Source organism: Glandiceps talaboti, chromosome 2, assembly GCF_964340395.1.
Source record: "Glandiceps talaboti chromosome 2, keGlaTala1.1, whole genome shotgun sequence".
Lineage (NCBI taxonomy): Eukaryota > Metazoa > Hemichordata > Enteropneusta > Spengelidae > Glandiceps > Glandiceps talaboti.
The window spans coordinates 22,502,413-22,523,724 of record NC_135550.1 but is presented as its reverse complement, the minus strand read 5'-3'; the positions used below and the strand labels follow the sequence as shown (position 1 = coordinate 22,523,724).

The 21,312-nt window shown below is 36.1% G+C and overlaps 1 protein-coding gene across 6 annotated transcripts in view; it reads right to left on the bottom strand.

The window, feature by feature from the left end:
* Nucleotides 1-20,672, bottom strand: part of LOC144448528 (dual E2 ubiquitin-conjugating enzyme/E3 ubiquitin-protein ligase BIRC6-like) — a 46,855-nt gene extending 26,183 nt beyond the window's left edge. For 4 of the 6 annotated variants that reach the window (XM_078138798.1, XM_078138806.1, XM_078138837.1 and 1 more), the window contains exons 1-23: nucleotides 20,498-20,672; nucleotides 16,730-16,911; nucleotides 15,850-15,984; nucleotides 15,059-15,327; nucleotides 13,764-13,809; nucleotides 13,563-13,645; nucleotides 12,374-12,497; nucleotides 11,702-11,928; nucleotides 11,273-11,334; nucleotides 10,491-10,580; nucleotides 8,094-9,494; nucleotides 7,352-7,577; nucleotides 6,873-7,102; nucleotides 5,874-6,299; nucleotides 5,306-5,477; nucleotides 4,783-4,953; nucleotides 4,161-4,286; nucleotides 3,599-3,853; nucleotides 2,890-3,230; nucleotides 2,336-2,526; nucleotides 1,340-1,564; nucleotides 797-905; nucleotides 171-385 (exon numbers count right to left, since the gene is read on the bottom strand). In XM_078138798.1, coding sequence (XP_077994924.1) covers nucleotides 171-385; nucleotides 797-905; nucleotides 1,340-1,564; nucleotides 2,336-2,526; nucleotides 2,890-3,230; nucleotides 3,599-3,853; nucleotides 4,161-4,286; nucleotides 4,783-4,953; nucleotides 5,306-5,477; nucleotides 5,874-6,299; nucleotides 6,873-7,102; nucleotides 7,352-7,577; nucleotides 8,094-9,494; nucleotides 10,491-10,580; nucleotides 11,273-11,334; nucleotides 11,702-11,928; nucleotides 12,374-12,497; nucleotides 13,563-13,645; nucleotides 13,764-13,809; nucleotides 15,059-15,327; nucleotides 15,850-15,984; nucleotides 16,730-16,911; nucleotides 20,498-20,672 — 5,481 coding nt within the window. The remainder of the gene's footprint in view (nucleotides 1-170; nucleotides 386-796; nucleotides 906-1,339; nucleotides 1,565-2,335; nucleotides 2,527-2,889; nucleotides 3,231-3,598; nucleotides 3,854-4,160; nucleotides 4,287-4,782; nucleotides 4,954-5,305; nucleotides 5,478-5,873; nucleotides 6,300-6,872; nucleotides 7,103-7,351; nucleotides 7,578-8,093; nucleotides 9,495-10,490; nucleotides 10,581-11,272; nucleotides 11,335-11,701; nucleotides 11,929-12,373; nucleotides 12,498-13,562; nucleotides 13,646-13,763; nucleotides 13,810-15,058; nucleotides 15,328-15,849; nucleotides 15,985-16,729; nucleotides 16,912-20,497) is intronic. The other 2 variants (XM_078138829.1, XM_078138813.1) reach the window with 2 other exon arrangements.
* Nucleotides 20,673-21,312: the final 640 nt, after the last annotated feature.

Genomic DNA, 21,312 nt, shown 5'->3' with positions numbered 1-21,312 from the left:
GAAAAAATAAAATGACAAACTGGCTGACCTTGACTTGCACATTGTCATACTAGTAAGTCATCATACAGAATTTTCTCAGCATAAAATGTTTTCATTTGAGTATAATTTACATCCCATGGTATATCTTTGAGTTCAGTCACTCACTGAAATCAACCACACTTTGTACACACCTTGATGTATCTACACATTGCAGGAGGCAGCAGATCACTGAGAATCAGAGATCTCTGTCCAATATCCATGGCAACCACAAGTCGACGCCCATCAATTTCTTCACCTCTGACCCACACATCGATGGAAAGGGATGATAAATCAGTACATGCTGGTACAAAGACATCAGTCAACAAAACTGGACGGCCAAAGTCCAATACTGCAAATCTTCTAGCACCTGTCAAATTTCAGAGAATAATATGAAATCAATGAACTGAGAAATGTGACTGAGATTTGAGTCACGAAATTCGAAAAGGGCTCTCGTGGCATATTTCAGAGACACTCTTTCTCATTTCATGTCTCATACACAACAGTTTCCATCACCAATGAGCTCAAGCATACCAAATATTACAGGTAGCAATATTTCAATTTCTGAAACAACATCCTACGTACACAGCAACTCAATTCGAAGGCTCAGCCCAACAAACGTCACATAACCATGTTGATAGTGGATGATCAGAACTTAAAAATAACACTTTACTTTTCAATATTCAAGAATATCCCAACATGAAGAGCAACTAATAGAGAAGCCAAGATTTTCAAATCAAGTAATACTTCTGATAGCTACAGTAATCTCTGTCAACCTTACCTGAATGCATTCTCTCCACTACCAGGACATGAGGTTGTGGAGGCTGCAGTAAACATTGGTTGGCAGGTGGTAGAGATGTACCACTAGGGCTAGGTTTGTTGACTCCACTCTGAAAACACATTGAATCATCATGAGCAATGTAAGTAATGTGAGTTGCAACTGTACTGTACTGTGTGACAGAAAGTGTAGAGAGTAAAGCAGGGATAGTGATTCACACATGACAATACACCATGTTTATTGTTTGCTGTAATGTTATGAAATGTCCTCCCATGATCACACTCTCTCCTTTGAAGATCACAACCACTGTCTACCATAAACAGCAGATGAAGCAAATTACATCGTTGTTGTCTTGCAATAGCACAAGAGTCACAGTAAACATTTGACCTAATTTGATTCTAAACAATTCAAAATCTACTTTGATTATTCATATACCTAGTATGATACTTAACTATTTCAATAGCTTTTCATTTTCAAATTTGTTATTCAAGGTTAATATTTGAAATGTTAACTTTGAAAACATAGGTAACCGATGCCAGGGCTTACCTTGGATTTGACCCCCTGGGAGACAACTTTGGCAAAGGTCTTTCCCAGGGAATACAATCCTTCTTCTCCAGCATTGAGTACTTCATTGGGTGGTGTTAGTGGTGGAGTCATAAAGAAAGGAGTGTTCTTAGGAGTAGCAGGGAATAGTTCAGTAGAATACTGATAGGCGGAGGAGACATTACCAGGACCTGAACCCATCTGTAACTTTTCTTCAAGTTTCTGTTTCTAGAAGGAAAAGACAAAGATGCACAGAGAATATGGTGTGAGTGGTATCAATATAGTGATTTTATTTGCAATGGGATGGTTTGAAGTGTTAAAACTATTAACCAGTAGAGACTGTGTGGACAAGGAATGCTGTCAAAACAGAAGTTACATGTACAGAATGGGTGTATAGCTGGCAGTATATTGATGATTGTTGTGGGATTTACATTAATTTAAAGCACACACGTGTAAAGACATATTTGAAGCAAGCAGCATTTATTCTTTAGCAAACACAATAGAAAAGATATATGTATGCATGTGCACACACACACACACACACACTGTGTGTGTGTATGTATGTATGTATGTATGTATGTATGTATGTATGTATGAATGTATGTATGTATGTGTGTGTATGTATGTATGTATGTATGTATGTATGTATGTATGTATGTATGTATGTATGTCTGTCTGTCTGTCTGTCTGTCTGTCTGTCTGTCTGTATGCATGCATGCATGCATGCATGCATGCATGTATGTATGTATGTATGTATGTATGTATGTATGTATGTATGTATGTCTGTATGCATGCATGCATGTATGTATGTATGTATGTATGTATGTATCAACATATGTATGTATGTATGTATGTATGTATGTATGTATGTATGTATGTATGTATGTATGTATGTATGTATGTATGTATGCATGCATGTCTGTCTGTATAATCTAAGGTAAAACATAGTCATTACTAACAAACTATCAGCATCATGTGACTGATGTCAGATTGCAATACCTGTTGTTGTAGTTTCATCAGCTGTTGCTGTTTCTGCTGCAGCAGTTGTAACTGTTGTTCAGCTGATGCCATAGCACCTGACAGTGCACTCATAGCTGCCCCAGGTGCTGAAGTGGTAGTTGTGTGTTCACTGAGAACTGATGGACCAGGACCAAGAGTTGTTGGGATAACAGTAGGGTTGGTGTTCCCACCTACAAAGTGTGATTCATAGGTTGTTATGGCCTGACATAATATTTTTACTCAATTATAAACACAGACATTTTCAAAATTTTGAAGTCAATCCCACTAGTTGGAGTAAATTCCATAAGTCTGGAATTCATGGAAAAATAAGGCAAAGGTAGAGTGATATCATTTGAGAAATTTGATTATGTCTTAAATTAAGGTGACATGCATATGACTTCAATAGTACAGTAATCATTGTGCCAGGTTTGAATCAAATTGGCCACTGCATGTCAGAGAAGGCTGTACATGGATGCAATCCATTGTAATAGCTTCCCTTGGGCAGTGCCCATAAAGGGAGGGGGTGCTAAAAATTGAGAAGATTTTGAACTAACCTGTATCCACTTTTTCCACATGTGTACCTTCACTTGTAGCTACACATGTGAAATGTAAGGGTTCTACTTCTAGTAATCCTTTAAGAAGCTGTGTCCCTACATCAACAATACTACTAGATGATGATGGTTTACTATTATTACTCATTCCAAGGAGTTCTTTGAAGTCCACTTCTATATCACCAGGTAATGTTGAGAGATGGGGTTGAGTTTGTTGTGCTGTAGTACTACTACTACTGGTTGTACTAGTGGAGGTGGTTGATGTGGTAGTGGATGGCTTACTAGGTGTGATAGGCTCAGTTTCAAATAACACAGGTTCTAGTGGTGTACCATACAGTCCAAACCTGGGGTACATAATGAAACATCAATTAATATCTGCTCTCAGTAACACATATAGTTCTTCTCTTTATCTCTCGCATGTTCGCTCACTCGTGCACTCACTGACTCACTCTGACTAACTGACCGATAGACTGTCTGACTGATTGACGCACGCACATGCAGTTTTAATTCCTTTGGGGATTAATGTTCCACAGTATCCAACTTTTGTTTATTTTGGCACTGTCTACAGTATAAATTGTGTACTTAATGTCATGTTAGACAATATAAATTCAGCTCTTTCACTGAATAACATAATTATAAGATTTTCATAAGAAACCAACAACAGATAACCATCTCACTACCACTACTTCACACATAGATTTTATACACTCACCTTGCTCTGAGTAACAGATGCTGAGGTGTCATCCTTTCATGTAGTTGTCTTGCTACAGCTGTTAGCATGGAAGCACATGCTTTCCCGGTATTTTCCGGGTCCATGGACTTGACCAGGTTGAGTAGTACAAAGAACCAATGTAGAGAACCAGCAGAGTTGGCACAGGGAATGAGTGAAAGACATTCCAGCATGGCATGTAATAAACTCATATTGAATGATTTCAGAATGTCTGTGTCCTTGCTTCTTTTGGCTCTCCTGTAAAAAGGTAACAAGAATTACAAATTAAGACTCACAAATGAAACTGCAAAATAATAACTCGCGCTCATCTTATAAGAAAAAAGATTGTTTTTCTAAGTTATGAAATAACTGCAAAATTCAAAAATTACTTTTCAGTGGTCACTGGTGTCATGCTTCCTTTGTAAGACTGGTATAATGAATAATTCTATAAAACATTTGTAAAAGGTGAAATATACCTCATTGAAACTGACCACCACCACAGACAATAGATAAGGTTTAATTTCCCTTGACAAAATCAAAAGGTGATAAAATAGCATATACTTACCCAGTACAAAGAGCTACCAACTGACTGAATTTATGAGCAATACTTCTATCTGCCTCTATAATACAGGTCTTGATGAGTGACAGCAACTGTCTTTGGATACTGAAAACTAAGTTATCTGATCCAAGTCTGACAAGTAAACAAATAACAAACAAACAATAAGATATGGAAAAGTTATCAAGATGAGGTCAAATTCAAATGGAAAGCATTTAATATACTGCTAGACAGTTTAAGTTTATCAACTGACTGATGTATATGAAATATATCTTTAACCCTTCCATTCATAAAGACATACAATATTATACCACACACAAGTCAAGTTGAATATTATCAAACAACAAATATGGGATTTATACCCTTATTGTTCCATGTCACAATAATTACGTCATTGGTTCTGTACTCAAATACAAGTCAACACATCTCATATTGGTAGTAACAAAGTCCTATAGACCACTTATTATTGACTGAGCAAACAAAAATATTGGGAATAATATCTAATTGTCAAGGAATGCATATTAAACTGTGTATTTATTTTGACATTACTATGCTCTCCTTACTGTCATGATCATACCATTTTCTCATCATATACGGTCAAACTCTGACATATGGTGGATATTCTACTTACATTACAGGTTCACTGATTTGTACTCCAGCTATCCAACATAGTATATCCAATGCCATGCCTTGGTAATGTTCAAAACTAACACAGCTATCGTAGGAAGTGTCTTCTGCACATATACACTGAATCAGCCTCTCATGAAATGTACAGTGCTCTAGAACTTTCACTCGCTGGATTCTGTCAATACAATACATGAAGGTGTTTACAAAATGCCTTTATTTGACTGGATTGCTGGGCTACATAATTCAATCACTACAATATTGTTTCTGATGGTTTTTATAATACTTTCTGGTTTACTACACATGGTCATATTAGGAGACAATGACCATTCCAATTTTACAAGTTCTACCAGTTCTTTCCCACTGGTTTATTTATATCAATTTGCTAAGTCTGATTCACCAGATTGCCATGTAATTCTAACCATTTGGAACCCATAAACCCCATCCATGTCTTGGCACTACTGTACTACTGTTTGATTTACTAGTTCTACAATAAGACAAAAACCATTTGTAAACCAATCACCCCTTACCTATCTCTTGGTACAGATGTTCTCTTTGTTCTTCTGATAGTGACTGACAGTTCCTGTATCCAATCACAGCCATGGTAGTTATCAACCTCTTTGTTTGGGGATGATGCAGCTAGTCTTTCTGTTGCACTCAGTTGCTGACCATAGGCATTCATTGCTGATGTTATTGAAGCACCTATAATTTTACAAATAAGTAGCAAAATCATGTCATTCAAGTCAGACATTTTGATCATACATACTACATGTACCATTAAAGGCTAACTTTGGATTAGGGTGTGAACAGTTGTTGACTGACAGAGCTACAGAATAACTGTGTTCAGAACACAAGAATGATTCTATGTAACCCTTATGGCTCCACTGATAAGACAACACTACGGTGAGAACTGGGATTGAAACCCTGGCCTTTTAAGAAACTGCAGTATGAATATGAAATTCACATCTACTACAGAAACAATTCTACTGCTTGCCAAGTATATATTAAATTTCAATTTTACTTTACTTAGTTTTATGTAATATTGTAAGAGTTTTTTTTACATCAAACATTAAAACTTGGAGACCTAGCAGTTCTTACCTTTTCCAGTTGTTGACATTTTCTTTCTCGTATTGGCCTCATTTTCAGGAGATTCTGTAGCCTGAATGTGCAGCAGAAAGGATCTACTCTTCATCTTGAGTAGATCCTGACTGGTCATTGTAATGAGACCCCCTCTACCACTCATATCCATAGATGAGTTGATATCAATAGGACCACATATCACATCAATTCTATGCTTCTCCAGAAACGTTGATTTCATCTCACTTTCACTTTCACTACCCTGATTTGAGGAGCTGGAGGAGGTAGAGGAGAAATCTGGGGGAGCTTCAGAGTTCTCCATGATATCAATGTTCTGTTCTTTGGTTTCTTTGGGTCCTAGTTGATCAATGTTGACATTAAACTCATCATCGAGTGGTGTTCCCTTGGACTGGTCTGTAGTCTCGCTGATATTCATCTGGAATCTCTCTGTAAAGTGTAAAATGGTTTTTATCACAAAGAATCCCACTTCTCTCCAAATCATGTTGTCAGTGACAAGTATAGCACCAGTAATAATCAGTTCTTGTATCATGACGCAGGGTTTTAATTACTCACAAATAAGATTTCATCTCGTCAGGTTGACAGGTTTTGTCAAACTGTCCATTTGCTGGCTCTACCACTAGGTCATACAAGTACTAATTATTACTATGTTTTACTGATCTGATGAATGCATTTCAGGAAGTACAGCACCTAATTCTAGGAATGCTTTCAAGTAATCTCCTCAATGAGTTGTAAAGTTATGACATACAAAATGATATGAAAAAAAAGTGTATTTCAGCAAACAAGACTTGGGCAATTATCGTTACTTCTTACAGTTTAAAATGGCAAAATATACATGTAATTCAATATTGTCAATCGGACCATACAGTATCATTGTACATTTTTTTGAAGATAAAGCCAATCAAACACTAACTTCTCAATCAGTAAAATAAACAATACCTTATTCCTAGAAGGATGAGGCCCTGTATTACTGACAAAATCACAAAATGTGAACTACCATACCTTTCTTACTCTTCGATGTACTCCTTAGGGTTTTCTTCTTAGTTCCATTTTCTTTGATACTGCTGCCAGAACCAGAGCGTCCAATATTAGTAGAATTTTGCTTTAGAAGGGTGACTTGTACTTTAGGAATAAAATCACACATGTGATGCAACGTAAACTTGACGTCAACATGGCCTACACTACATGGCTTGGGTAATACAACTTCAAACAGATGTTCTTTCCAGCTCAGACTGTTGGTGTAAATGAAAAAAAATAACAATTCTAATGAATTACAACTATTACAACAAATAGATTCAAATCATTGTAATCATCATAAACTCTCTCACTGCCACTTAGCACTCAGGATAAATTTAACTTCATTCAGACATGTTGTCATAGACATGGGCAGATGAGTCTCCTTCCATATTAGACAACTATTATTTTATTTACCATCAGTTTTATAAATGAGTCAGACACACTTGGATACACAGCCAACTTACCTATCAGGTTGTAGCCTCCATGTTCTAGTGTGCTGTGTAGCATCGCCATGATGTAGTCGATGTAAATGTTGGGGATGTCTTCTCTGCTGCTGTTCCTGCTGTACCTCGGTCCAACATGGCGGTACTGCTGCTGTGAACCTTGGCACTAGGGTTTCAAATTTGGTCAGCTCTACTAGTCTGGACAAATTCTCTGGTGATAACGGCTGCTTAATCAATAAATCATTTCCTGGAGTACAGAGAAGAAAGCATTACAATGTATCAGTATGAGGGAAACAGCCCACAGCAAATAAGTTATCCCGATGAAATCTGAATTTGCTATCAATCTAATATCAGATTTGTCACCTTTCTACCTCTACTTCTATACTGTGTAAACATCCAAAAAGGATTATCATCACACAGGGGTACCACTGGCAGCTATGCACTATGAGCATTTTCTTTAGTACATGTACTAGTAGTGTCTATGAAGTAACATTTTTTCCAGAAGAGTGGTAACACAGACAACTTCCCAACACTGGTCTGCATAACCTGTAATCATGTTTATACTTGCAACATAACTATAAAGTGTACAAATTATCAATTCTTGTCTGTTTATGTGGCACAGCTTCCTTATACCAACATCGGGACTATAAAACACAGACAAATGACAAACATCTGCCTACCTACATGACTCATTTTCTATCTTTCTTAAACAAGCATCAGGACTATAAAAGCACAGGCAAATAGCAAACACATGTCTACCCACCTGGTACATCTTTGATCTTCCTTATACCAGCACCAGGACTTGATTCATCGGCAGCTTTCTGTTCATCTACAGGTTCCAGGGAGCCAACATCATCGACATCTAAATCCTGTGCTCGAGCACACACTTGAAAGAAGCAGAGCTCTCCATTAGCCCTACATGCACACATTCTTTCCATGCCACTACAGTACGTTAGTGATACAAATTGTTCTCCCTTGTTACTTCTCACTAATTTAGTTGCACTACTATTGACTCTAGCTGGGATCTCAGCTAGTGTTGTAAATGGTCCAATATCCATAATCACAATTCCACCTTCCCAAGTCGTAGCAACAAGCTGCCCAAGTGAATAGCTCATCGTTGTGAAGCCATTCTCTTCTATTTTGCCCTTTTCTAGAGTTGACATTCTCTCTTCAGGAGTTGCAGTTTCTTCATCAGCCGACATGTCACAAGCCTCAGGTGGTAACACAATTAAACTTGTGATCATTTTTCCTAGTGATTTGATCTCATGAACGGCAACCGGTTGTTCTTCTAGTACAACTGTATTATGACTGCAGCTGAGTTTGTAAAGTAGTAAAAATCCACCTGAGTCAACAGAGTCAAGTTCCTGGATTGATGTGGCTTCTGTCAAAGTACTATCAACCTCTGACGAATCAGTTGTTGCAGTGCTATCTTTGTTTAAATCATTCTGACCTGAAGCACCTACATTGCACTCCTTCCCAAGTTGGTTGATAGTATCCACAGCAACAGTGGGCACTGCTACAACTATCATGTGAGTGTTATCTAAAGTTGGAACTATTTGTGAAATACACATGCTGTTCTTAGTCACCATGTCCGGTAATTCAATACACTGTACTAAGCCTCCAACTTTCTTTTCGCTGCCAATACCGTCTACAGTATCAAAACTTGCGTTAATAGCTGTCTCAGGAAATGACATTGGTTCTTCAATATAAATTTGCTGGTCTTCTACTTCCAGTATTTGGGGCATGTAAAATTCTTGCACTGTTGAAGGTGGCGGTGGTGGTGGAAAAGATGAAACCCCTTTACTTGTACCACTGGCTTCTGATTTCCCAATGTGAGACTTACTAGCTGTGTCATAAACTAAAATACAAGGAACATGTTGCTGTTTGCTAGACGAGTTCACAGAACTATCTACTACACTATTTGTGCTATCATTAGGCTTTGCCTTGTCACTCTGGGGACCTTCTTTACTATTTACAGCAGTGGATGGTGCAGGGTTGGTGGATTTACTGACCAGAGTTCCCACAAAAAGAGATGGGCTTACGCATGTTGTGTTCTTTTCTTGCTCACTTGCGATTGGGAGATGCAAACTTTTGTCTGGTTTATTGACCACACACAGTGATGTCACCAAGATGTCTTCTGATGGTGGTGATAAACTTGCCTTGCCTACAAAACAATAAACACAATGAAAACAGTTATATGATTTTATCATCATACTAATAATGTTATTGATATCAAAGCAATCAAGGAAATTCATCAAACATGTCCAAATAACACAGTTAGGAGACTGCATACAGAGTTCTCCCCATGCAATATCGAGTACTTGGTTCACCCTATTATTTCTTGGAATGAGCATGATACTTTAGCCATGTTAATTCCCCTATCACTATCATCTTAGGAGTTCACAGACATGCTTTCTCTGCATCTTATGTTACCTCTTTACAACCCTATCAACTTACAGACCCATGCCATTGATAAACACAGGACAATTTTATTCATTGTTTCCTCATCATCGACAATATTACTGGGCCTAGAGGACAATGCAGCCATACACGCCATGACATGACAGGACATGACAGTCTAAGGGTTACGAAATATAGTAAATGATTCCTGTCACTAAAGTACTTATTTCCTGTTTCTTTCTCATAAAATTATTTGACATGTCTTCATCTATGTTATGTTGTAGAGCTGATATGATAATGTGGTAATCATAATACAATGACTAAGTAATTAAATGTTATTCCCCAATATTTTTCTTCACTCAGCCAAGGCAAATACAAGTCTAGCGAATCGAAGTGACAAAACCATTAGGTAATGAGTACTTTCCGGCTGAAGGAGGAAAAAATATTGGAGAATAACATAATTATACCAGCACCAGTAATATCAAAGAAAAATCGGGGTAGGTAATGACAATTTTGAACGTTTTAACTCATATTTCAAACACGGCAGAACTAGTGACGTAGACAAACGTTGTTGTAATATAGACGTGTGTTGTCGTGACGTAGAACGACCAAAGTATAAATTCCATATGTTTAGCCTATGTATGGTACATTTGTATAATACTTCTATATATATAACACTTCATTTTATTGAAAACTTGGCTTAGATGTCTGACATACATATCATTCATAGAGGTATGCACAGTTAACAACTAAAACATACCTGTTTCTTTACTGTTTGCATTTTCCTTATCTATTTGAACTTTCCATGCGCCACTAACGTCAATGATCTGCACTGAACCACTTGCTTCATCTGTTATTACAAAAGTTTAACAAACACAAACAAATGTGATGAGTAATCAATTAGATTTTGGAAAGAAGACAGTTTTTAGAATCAAGGCAGATAAAAGATTCAGATAGTGTAATTCAATGAAAGCAAGTGGACAGGCAGATTTACTCAAATATCACACTCAAGCAATCAGTGATTGTGCTAAGAGATGCATCAAAGTAGGTAAAGTGTATCCGAGTTCCCCAGTCACATTACCAGGATTTCCCAAGTGCAAGATATGGTTCAGGCTCTCTTAGATATGTCAATCATGTTACCAGGGTTCCCAAACCTTAGCAAAAACACTGACAATGTCTGGCCCAAAGACTTAGAAAGTGAGCACACTATGCTTAAATAATACTTCTGAACTCCATTACTCATGTTACTATACCCATTCTGTAGTGTGGCAATGCTGTAAAACCAGATATTTTCACTACTGTCTTCAGCTAGTTCTCAAACCTACTTTTTACTAATTGCCAGACTGGTATAATAAGTTGCTCAAACCATACAAGAAGGTATTTTTGTCACTACTGATTTTCGCTCCCCCCCCCCCCCCCCCCCCCCCATAAAAACGAGCAAAAATAAGTCTTTGGTGAAAATTTGAAGATTTACAGCTTGTCCTTTAAAGAGTCACGATTCTATAGGTGATGAATATAGAGAGATTTACAAAATGTTCTTACTAGTTTTGTCTTCAGCACTTTTTCCTTCTGCTGATGGTTTCACTTCCTTGTCTGCCTCTTTGCTGTGGTTCATAATCAGAGAGACAGAGAGTACATGTCACCATACACAATAAAGTCAGTCTCAAATCATTTGTACTGAAATGTGTACAGAAAATATTGCTCAAATTTCAAAAACGTAAGATTTTTCCACTATTTCCCCACTTGTCCTTCTTACAGAAGGGAGCATAAATGTACTTTCAATGGATACACGATGCTATGATAACTCTTGTGATGTGGATACCAGACATACCATATGAATGATTCCTAACTAAACAAACATGTAACTTTTGAGATGTCTCAGTAGGACAAATGAACATGAATGATTCCTAAAAGTACATGAAACTTCTAGGATACCACAATAAAAAGGACTTACATGAATGGAAAACTTACCTTTTGACTACAAGTTGATCTTCACCTTTAGGTTCACCCCATGCCTCAATAGGTTTCTTTATGGGAGCTTTTCTCAGAAGTTTATGCATGATCAACGGTTCTTTAGGATCAATGTTGAAATTCTTGACTAGCTTCAACTGTCTTGATACATCCCATATACTGACATTACCATGCACAGATGATGTTACCATCAGATTTTGGCAGGAGCTTGGACTAACACATGTTATCTGCAACAAAGTTTGTGAGATAAGTTACAGAAATTCAAGCCATTCTTGCACCATAAATTTCCACCACACACGCACATGTTTAAGATTAGCACTTTTCTCTTTCTCCCAACTTGTACTAAGTCTTAGTTGTGTACAAATACCAACGGGGAGGAAAGAGGATATAATATAAGAACATTGATTCTTTTTCTCCCTTTGAAGCCAAGCTACCTTTATGAATGGAACTGTCACTCTGTTACCTTGTCAAATTATTTGCATATAATATGATGAAATGGCAAGGTACTAGTAACTAGAGTAGACAGGGAACTACAGATTTTTAGTAGAAAATCCAAAATCTGAACAATGAACATATGATGTTGCAACTATGATACATACAGTGTACTCATGATGACCCTGACATGTATTGTGACCTCCAATAACATAGTGTCACTACTACCAGTATATTTACCTCTTGTGATCCATCAGCATGTAACTGAGCTGGTCCACTTGCCAACGTTACTGATATTGGTACATTCTGAGTGAACTCTCCACGTACAAAGGGACAGTTTGCAGAGTGGCGTTCATGTTCAGACCTATATTAATTAACACAGATTTACATAATTTATTTTGTTAATCATTGCAAAAATATAAAAAATAAAACAAACATAAGTAAACAAATGGATGTTTTACTGAACCACAAGCACATTCTATGTATAGAGCAAAGTGGCCATGAAAGATAAAAAAAGGTTATATAATTTTGTCTTTAGAAAAAAGACAACTTGGTAGCCAGCAGTATTCTGCCCATCACCTTAGTAATAGTAACATTGTTAAGGACATTTACAATGTTTATGTAATGTTATGGACATATAAATTTTTATTAAATTCTCTATTCAGTTCATTTTCATTACGACCATTAATGCCATATACAATTTGTATATTGTTATAGATAATGTTTATGTAATGTTCTGAACCTATGCAATTCTCTTTTCAGTTTAATGACATCATGGACATAATGCAGTGACACAATTGCACATTGCGCTATACAATAAGTAATTTTATGGACATATACAATTTTCCACTGTGCAACACAATTTGTTTGTGTTATGTGACATTATCTTACGGTCACATAAAATGTTCATTTATAAATAGAGAATTGTATGACATATATGACTGCCATTGACCCCAAATTGATATGACTACAGTATAATTCATCATGTAAATATGTCCAATATGCCGTATCAACTTTGGACATGAAATCTGCTACATGCAAAAATAGCATCATTTTGAAAATTTCAACACCAAAAAGAATACAGTAATTGTTGGACTACGCTAATTCTATGTATGCAACAACTAACTTGACAAATAGGTTGTGGAAATATGAAAATGTCAGTGTTACATAAATAGGAATTTCCAAATTTTGCCATGGTGGCGCTCTACTTCCTGTCTGTGCATACCTTGGGGGTATACATGGTATAGGTTACTTGGTTAATGATAGAGCACTGCTGCTTTCCTCGATGTCTGAACAATACGAAAAACATCCCTGATTTACACTTCTACAGAATACCAAGGGACAAAGCTCTTACGAAACTGGGTTCTGTATTTTCAGTTTCCTGTTTACAGTTTGAAATGGCCTATTGTGAAGGTATGTTTGAACTCACCATGGTTCATCTGTTGGTTCCCAACATACAAGACAGACACTACATGTGAAACACATAGCACGGTCATCACCAGCTGATGTTGGCTGTAATAAAATTTAGAAATCACTTTCATTAGTTATCAACTTTAGCAAAGATCTTCAAAAGGAATGTATCAAGAAAACAATTTATCAACATAAAACAAAGCATTAATCAGTTACCTACCTGGTGATAAAAGCCTGCTTGGGCCATAGCATCGGGGAGAGCATATCTAAAAAAAAATTAGTGAATCAAAAAACTTGTAAAATGCTTATTTAATTTTGTCCTTGATCAGTAAAGTAAATACCCCCCCCCCCCCCAAAGTCTTTGTAGAAGACACAGTCTCCTCAAATGCTTTATTTCTATGTCACAGAATGGAGACATGATTTAAAAGAAATTAGTAGCAACAAATAAATACTAAAAAGAGTCTGATAATGAAGGAAATTGCTGAATTTCAATAACTGAACCAGAAGATCAGAGTCAAGGCCAAAGGTTAATGTCTCAAAAAGAAGTTTAAACCTGGTAATATGGGGGTAGACACTTGAATGTACTCTCTGTGTATTTAACATTTTTGAGTCATGTGGTAAATCATGATTGCTCACTATATGGCTGCCATTGAGTAATAAGTGATATGAGCACTAAAAATAATGTATGTGTATGTTTATCATTATCTATAGACATGACCTAAAAGACATTAACCACACATAATTGCTACAAAGTGTCTGCAATATCTAAGTAATAGCTTAATTTTGATGGTCTACTCTGTAGGTCAAGGTAAATGTCAATGGTCACTCACACAAGAAAGCTTGCTTGTGATGATATTGGGTTAGACACTTGAATGGAGTATTATGTATTGAAGTTTTTGAATAATATACCATGATTTTTTACTACAAATACAGCTGGCATTCACCCAAAATTATATGGGCACCAAAAAGAATACTTGTGTATATTCCTTCTCGTCAATATTACTTGTCAACATGATTTAAAAGAAATTGGAAATATTTCAACACTACAAAAGATAGCTTGCATATGATAATATGGGGGTAGACACTTAATTGGAGTCACTCTGTATTACAGTTTTTGAGTTATGCAGTAAATGTTGATTTTTTAACTACAAATATGGCCATCATTCGGTCTAATTTGCATGTATCAAAAAACAAATTCATGTGCATATGTCATCTTTGTGCCAGGTTTGAAAGAAATCACATATTGTATGTCTGAGAAAAGATGTATTACGGACAGATGGACAGACAGATGGAGCCCATCATAATACCCCTCGCCCTTCGGGGGCTAAAAAATTTACACAAAAAATCTAAATAAAATTATATAAAAATTATGGAGAATGGGGCATAAAATTAGGTGTGATATACTTTAAAATGGATGTTTACAACTTTGCACTCATGACCTTCATGATTCAATCTGTGCTTATTATGAATACGAACTGAGCTTGACATGCTATATAAATAGAATAGAATTCTTACTTATAATTCATGTGTGGCCAGGGTCCAAAGGTTTCTCTACGGGCTGCTTCACTGTACATCAATGATCTATCAATAGCACGACCACCAACACATGTTGTATGACTAGCTTCAGGTTGACCAGCAGGATACAAAGCAGCAAGCCGATCTAGTATGGCAGAGGCTACAGACAGACTAGGCACATGTTGATTGCTTCGTTTCAGTTCTGTTATCAAACTATTACATACTGATCTCAGTGCGCAAAATGGCAGATTCAAACACACAGATGCCCACTGTAATGGAAAGAAGAAGTGATACGTTGATTATTATCAAGCAATTGACATTTGTCTGATTATTTACTGGAGATCTTAAAGTCTGAAATCAGTTCAGTAACTGTACTGGAAAACTACTATGTTCAATTGACACCGACACTTGAACAGTGTCTACTACTCATTATGTCTACACATATAAGTCATAGAATGATGAATCTAACAACACATTTTCTTATACATCAAGTCATTTATTTTATTTTTCTTTGCTTGTTTCAAAATATTGGATACAACTTTACAAACGATAGGTAGAACTGAGGTACTCGGGGGTTTTCACCATCCAGGATAAAGTCATGTTCATTAAAACAGACAACACATCTAAAAAAAAATTTGGTTATTTCAGAACCCGCCAAAATATGCTTGATGGACATCTTAATGTCACTAAGATGAAATAACTATTCTGATAATTCAAAGCCTTTCTATGTTGTACATGATTGATGTTTTTAGCAGATTTATTAAGAAAAGGATAACCTGCACACAGTTTACCTTAGCAAGTTTATGGTTAGCATGATCTTGCTGTGTGCTACCCTTCAGACCATTTTCAAGTTCTTCTACAACATCTTCCAGAAATTCTACTCCAGGTAAATCTGTTTTCTTCAAACATGTTAACAACTGAGAAGCCTGAAATGCAATGAAAGATATACATTCACATAGCTCTTCTTCTGAACATTATATACAACTTTGATTTCTATCAATGTTGAATTTCAATCATCTCACCGGCACCACAACAATCTGGACCAAGAAACCTCTTCAAGTTGTCACATATGTTAATAATGGGGAAGATTAGGAATATTTTTTCTTCAGAACTGAAAATTCATTAACTAAATTTCACTTTACAATTCCTTGACGACTTCAGGATAACGTCTCAAAACTTTATCTTCATATGCTATATTGCTTAAAGATATTTTTTCTTTATGTGATTCTCATGCCAACTATTCTACCTGTAATAAGCATTAGATCAATAACCCATGGCTTAATTCTATTGTCCACCTACCACTCTAAAACCAGACACCTCAAGTGCTATGTAGTGGGATAGGGAGGGAATTTTGAGCTCAATTTAATTTACTTTCACTAACTAATTTCCTGTGAAAATTTGAGACAGACCTTTGTTTTAGTCAAGCTGTTACCTAGACTGGTTGATCACACATTGCACTAGGATTTGTTATAATAAGCTGACTTCTGGTCAGCAGATGTCGTCTGAAACACAGGAAATCCACACCTACCAGGGATCTCCCCTACAGAGTGTCTAATGATGTTTACTTGAGAATCGGAGTGAATTTCTCCTGTGTTTATTACGTATTTTTGGTGTTTTCTTTTTTCATTTGACTCTGTGGAGGATAAAACTTAATTGATATAGTATGTTTACCTCAGAAGCAGACAGTTCCACTTTGACCATGTCCTCACTTCTTGAAACAGGAACTTGTAATGCAGTGTCCAGTAGGAGGACACCACTGAGATCTCTTCGTAAGCCTACACCTTGGCCATCAGTTACAAACAGTTTATCACATTCTGCTAAATACATACACTGAATTCGACCACCAGGCTTGCCTGAAAAATATATTTAAAACATATATATATATATATATATTACATTATTGTATTTGTCTGCCATAATATATGTATATAGTATTATAGTATATATGAGCATTATGGCAGACAAATACAGTGACATTCTTTGTTGTTTTCTTTCTCTAGCTCTGAATACTTTCTAAAATTCAAAGTCTTCTATATATTTTTGTTTTGTTTTCATTCATCATATGTTTATAACACTGTGGAATACTTCACTAAATCAACAGTAGTACAGTATTGTCGTTTGACAAGAAAATGTGCCCTGAAATAAAATAGAATAGAATAAAATACAATAGATTTTATTTGATGTGAATATTAATTAATAGTACACTAATTACATCCACTAAAGTTATAGAACCAGAAGGAACCATTACATAGCCAAGCTTAATGTTGTAATTCAAAAAAGGATATTCTGTATTGGGTGGGCAAAGGAGGAACAACATCAAGAAATCCATAAATGCATATGGTGACATGGTATTATACACTTAGAAAGTGATGAGTCATCACAGTAAATCAGTTGTCCCATCTGATATCACAGATCACTAAGTGCTCCATTTGGCAAATCAACAAAGACCATAAACTGTCAATCATACCCAGATGTCCAAAGGTACATTTATAGATATATCTCTTGGCATCCTCACTAATACCATAGATGCTATCCTTTTCTTATATCATTGGAGATTGATTGTACAATCTATTTTCCAGCCTTAAGGACTTTGACTTTCACTGTTTTAAAGCAGTTGATGGTCTTCTTTTAATTAAAATTGATTGTCATTCATTTCAGAAAAGGTGTATGGAAAGTCTGCTATGCAATGTTTGAACTTGACCATGAAGGGGCGTCAATTTAAAATTAAAGAAAATTATTTCAAATCAACAATTTATAAAAGTGAACCTATTTGTGGAAGAAAGCTGGGGTTCTCTACATTCTGATTTAAATATGACCCCCCCCCCCCTCCCCATGTCACAGGAAGCAGGAAAACTTGTTTTGCATTGCCATGAAATATATGACTTGGTTGTTATTGTAACCCAGTCAATTCTAAGTACATAAGTACATATTCTATTGATGAAATATCAACAGGGTGGACTTCCTTATTTCAATTATACTACACTAGTATACAAATAATGTTCACCATGTTTCTACATACACGTGTATATTTCTAGATTTAGGCATCACTTGAAATCCACATGAAATCTCTGTATAATTTGTCCATCTGTGTTAGTACTGCCATTTGACATGTAGATACACTCACACTTACACAGATTATCACACATCTTGCCAGCTGTATGCTGTGTTTACATGGTTTTATATGATTTTCAAGGCTATCTGAAATGGATATCTATATGGTATACAATGACAAAGTAGACATTGTCATCAATATTGAACAACTGGTACTAACTACTCTTACAACCACCTTACCTTCTTGAAAATACAAGTTCAGTGAATTTATATTTCAACAATCTCAGCCACTGTTTTTGCAAATTTACAGAGAGGGGAATATCAGTTTCCAATTGCAGTATCATAATTGAGTTGAAACCCAAATGAAATGGATAAAAAACTTCAGAAAATTATCAAACTGAATAAACTTTAAATTTAAACTTTGTATTTAAAAGTATTGCTACTGGCAAAATGACATATTATGTTGTTCACAGGTTACAAGTCAAAAGATCACAGTCCATGAAATAAAATAGTATTAGCACTTATAAGTAAATATACAGAACCTCAACAATTATTAACTATACAACAATGACAAGATTCAATTCATTTGGAGTTTCACTTTTACTGGTGTAACTTGGTTAAAGGGCATGACTTACAAGGAATAGAAATCTTTCGATTGCAAGAAGAATGAGATTTCAATCAAATCACTTTACTCTTCGACTTTGGAGTCGTTTGACAGATTCATCGTCAAATTAACATACTTTCTATACAACCATGTAATGTACACATATTTCACAATAAGGTACATGAAAATAGAAATGCATCAAGGTAACTTTCGGTGACAGCTTTGAACACAAGTCAGATACTACACACAACAACCACATTTGTAGCCTAGAGTCAAGTTGTACAAGGATTCTGTCTGTTACCTCTCCCCACTGTGCTTAGAACAGTGCTAATGGTTTTGTATTCAATACTGAAATTACATTACAATTTTACACAGTCGCTCTTAGATATCACATGTCCAAGTCCACCATGATATCTATCCCTTTTTGATTACCATTACATGTAAATATTTATTATGTTTATGTTGTACTAGACTTCATTCTAGGCTAACACACTTCTTGCATGCCACACCTGCCACTTTTATGAAAAGTCCAACTGATAAGTACTGTCAACCAAAATGAATCAATGATATACAATTGGTAAGTTATTGCAATTGAAAGTTAATGATTTTGTCTTCAAATACTTGGCATGTCAGGTGGGATTGGAATACACACACTTTATAGAATATGTAATATATATTTTGTGTCTAGTCATACTGTCTAGAAATGAAAACAGTGACTGTCAAATCTATTGAACATATTCTGTATTGTCACCCAGACAAGTTGACTACATTTACATTATAATTACACTGATGCGATCAAGATGGAGGTAGTGGTTACAGAGGGGTATCACTGACAGTGTGCCCTCTAAATCAATTTGACGTGCCACTGACGCACACAATTACTAGTGACGCACCAAAATTTGGTGTTCCCCTATCTCTTACTATGTGGTGACTCACAAGAAATCCCAGTTTTTCTGATTTTGACTCACAACAACAAAATTCGGCTATCGTTAGAGGGTACACTGATCACTGAATATCAATCATTATGATTCTTTCTGGTACCAGGTCACTTACATCTCACAATGTACACCAAATGACATTCTAGTGAACCCTAACCCCTGACACAACGTTCATACCAAAAATAGAAATGTGGTAATCAGCATTGGTGACAAATAGTAAATGATCAGCTAAGAATTGCCTTTCTGTATATTTCAGACGGTGAAAATTTTCTCTCCCACCCCCCCAACTGTAAATAATGACCCCCAAATTCAAAGACATAATATACTGATATGATGGAGCGATGGATTTGGATGTTCTCATGAGGTCATCAACACTAGTCTACACTCTGATTGACCCCTTCAAGTCATAGAAGACAACATTGATCGGTCAGGTTTAAGTATGGCATAGAGAAAACATGTGGTGCATCAGTTTTTGGCTATCAATCATTCACTAACTAATTCAAATAGTGGAGAAGAACAGTTTTTTCATTCACATTTTCGGCTTTGTATATACTAGTAGCTGTCATTCACCGCGTGTGGCGCAATTCAAGCAGGAAATGCGAATTTGGGGTAGGTCTCAATATATGTAAAGGTTTTTCTCGTCCTTGATGTGTAACAACACCAAAGATTAACAATCCACAAACCTAAAATATTCATAAAGATTAGGATGCATGTGGTAGTTATATACCAAAATGGCATTGACACAATAAACCGAAAATAAAACCTATTCATGGAGTTGCAAGTCACACCTTCCTTCCGAACGCATGACGACAGATTCAAAGACGTGAATGACTCGTAACGCCGTACCTGAGAGGGTCGATTTTTGAAGTACAACACCCGAGTTCACATCTATAACTTGTACAGTAGAATCATGAGTGACTGCCAAGACCGTATTCAGCTTGGGGTGAAAAGTAACGCTGCATGTCTGCTCCCCGACAGACAAACAGCCGTCTTGACTAACAGACCACTCCATGGCAGCCATCTTGCACCATCATCATGACGTCACTAATTTTAGCTCTGCTCATTTCACTTCAAATCGTAATCGTTCGTCGTCCTTATCTTTGAATTATATTCTGTTATTTCTTATTTACAAATTCGTTTCATTTAATCGTTAGTATGGACGCCATTTATATAATAACGTTACAAAAATAGAGTTAGAAAACTGGCCCATAAGTCTTTGTGCGAGCTGCTTCCGGTTACTGTAAAGTAGTTCTTTCGGAACTGTAATATGCAAATAGCACCGACTTTCTATCGTAAGTATTTATCCGCATATCTAGGGACTAAGAAAAAAGTGTATTTTATCATCAAAAATATAAATGAAGCTCGTCTTAATTTGTAAATTTATCCCAGTAATTATTACCGCTACCATATAATGAAATAGAAATACAAAGCATTAGCTACATCTAGTATCCATGAGCAAACTAATTTTAGTAATCGGAATAATAATAGCTCCACAGTTAGTGATCAGGCTATGAAACTGAATGGTATGTAATCTTTATAGCCAGCTCCCACTCATCAATGTTTACTATTTGTTCTCAGTTGAGTGGAGAGTGAATGCCACAGTGAAATGGTAGCAGTCAATCGGATATTCTTGTAAAGGAAAATAGTTTCGAACCACGAGA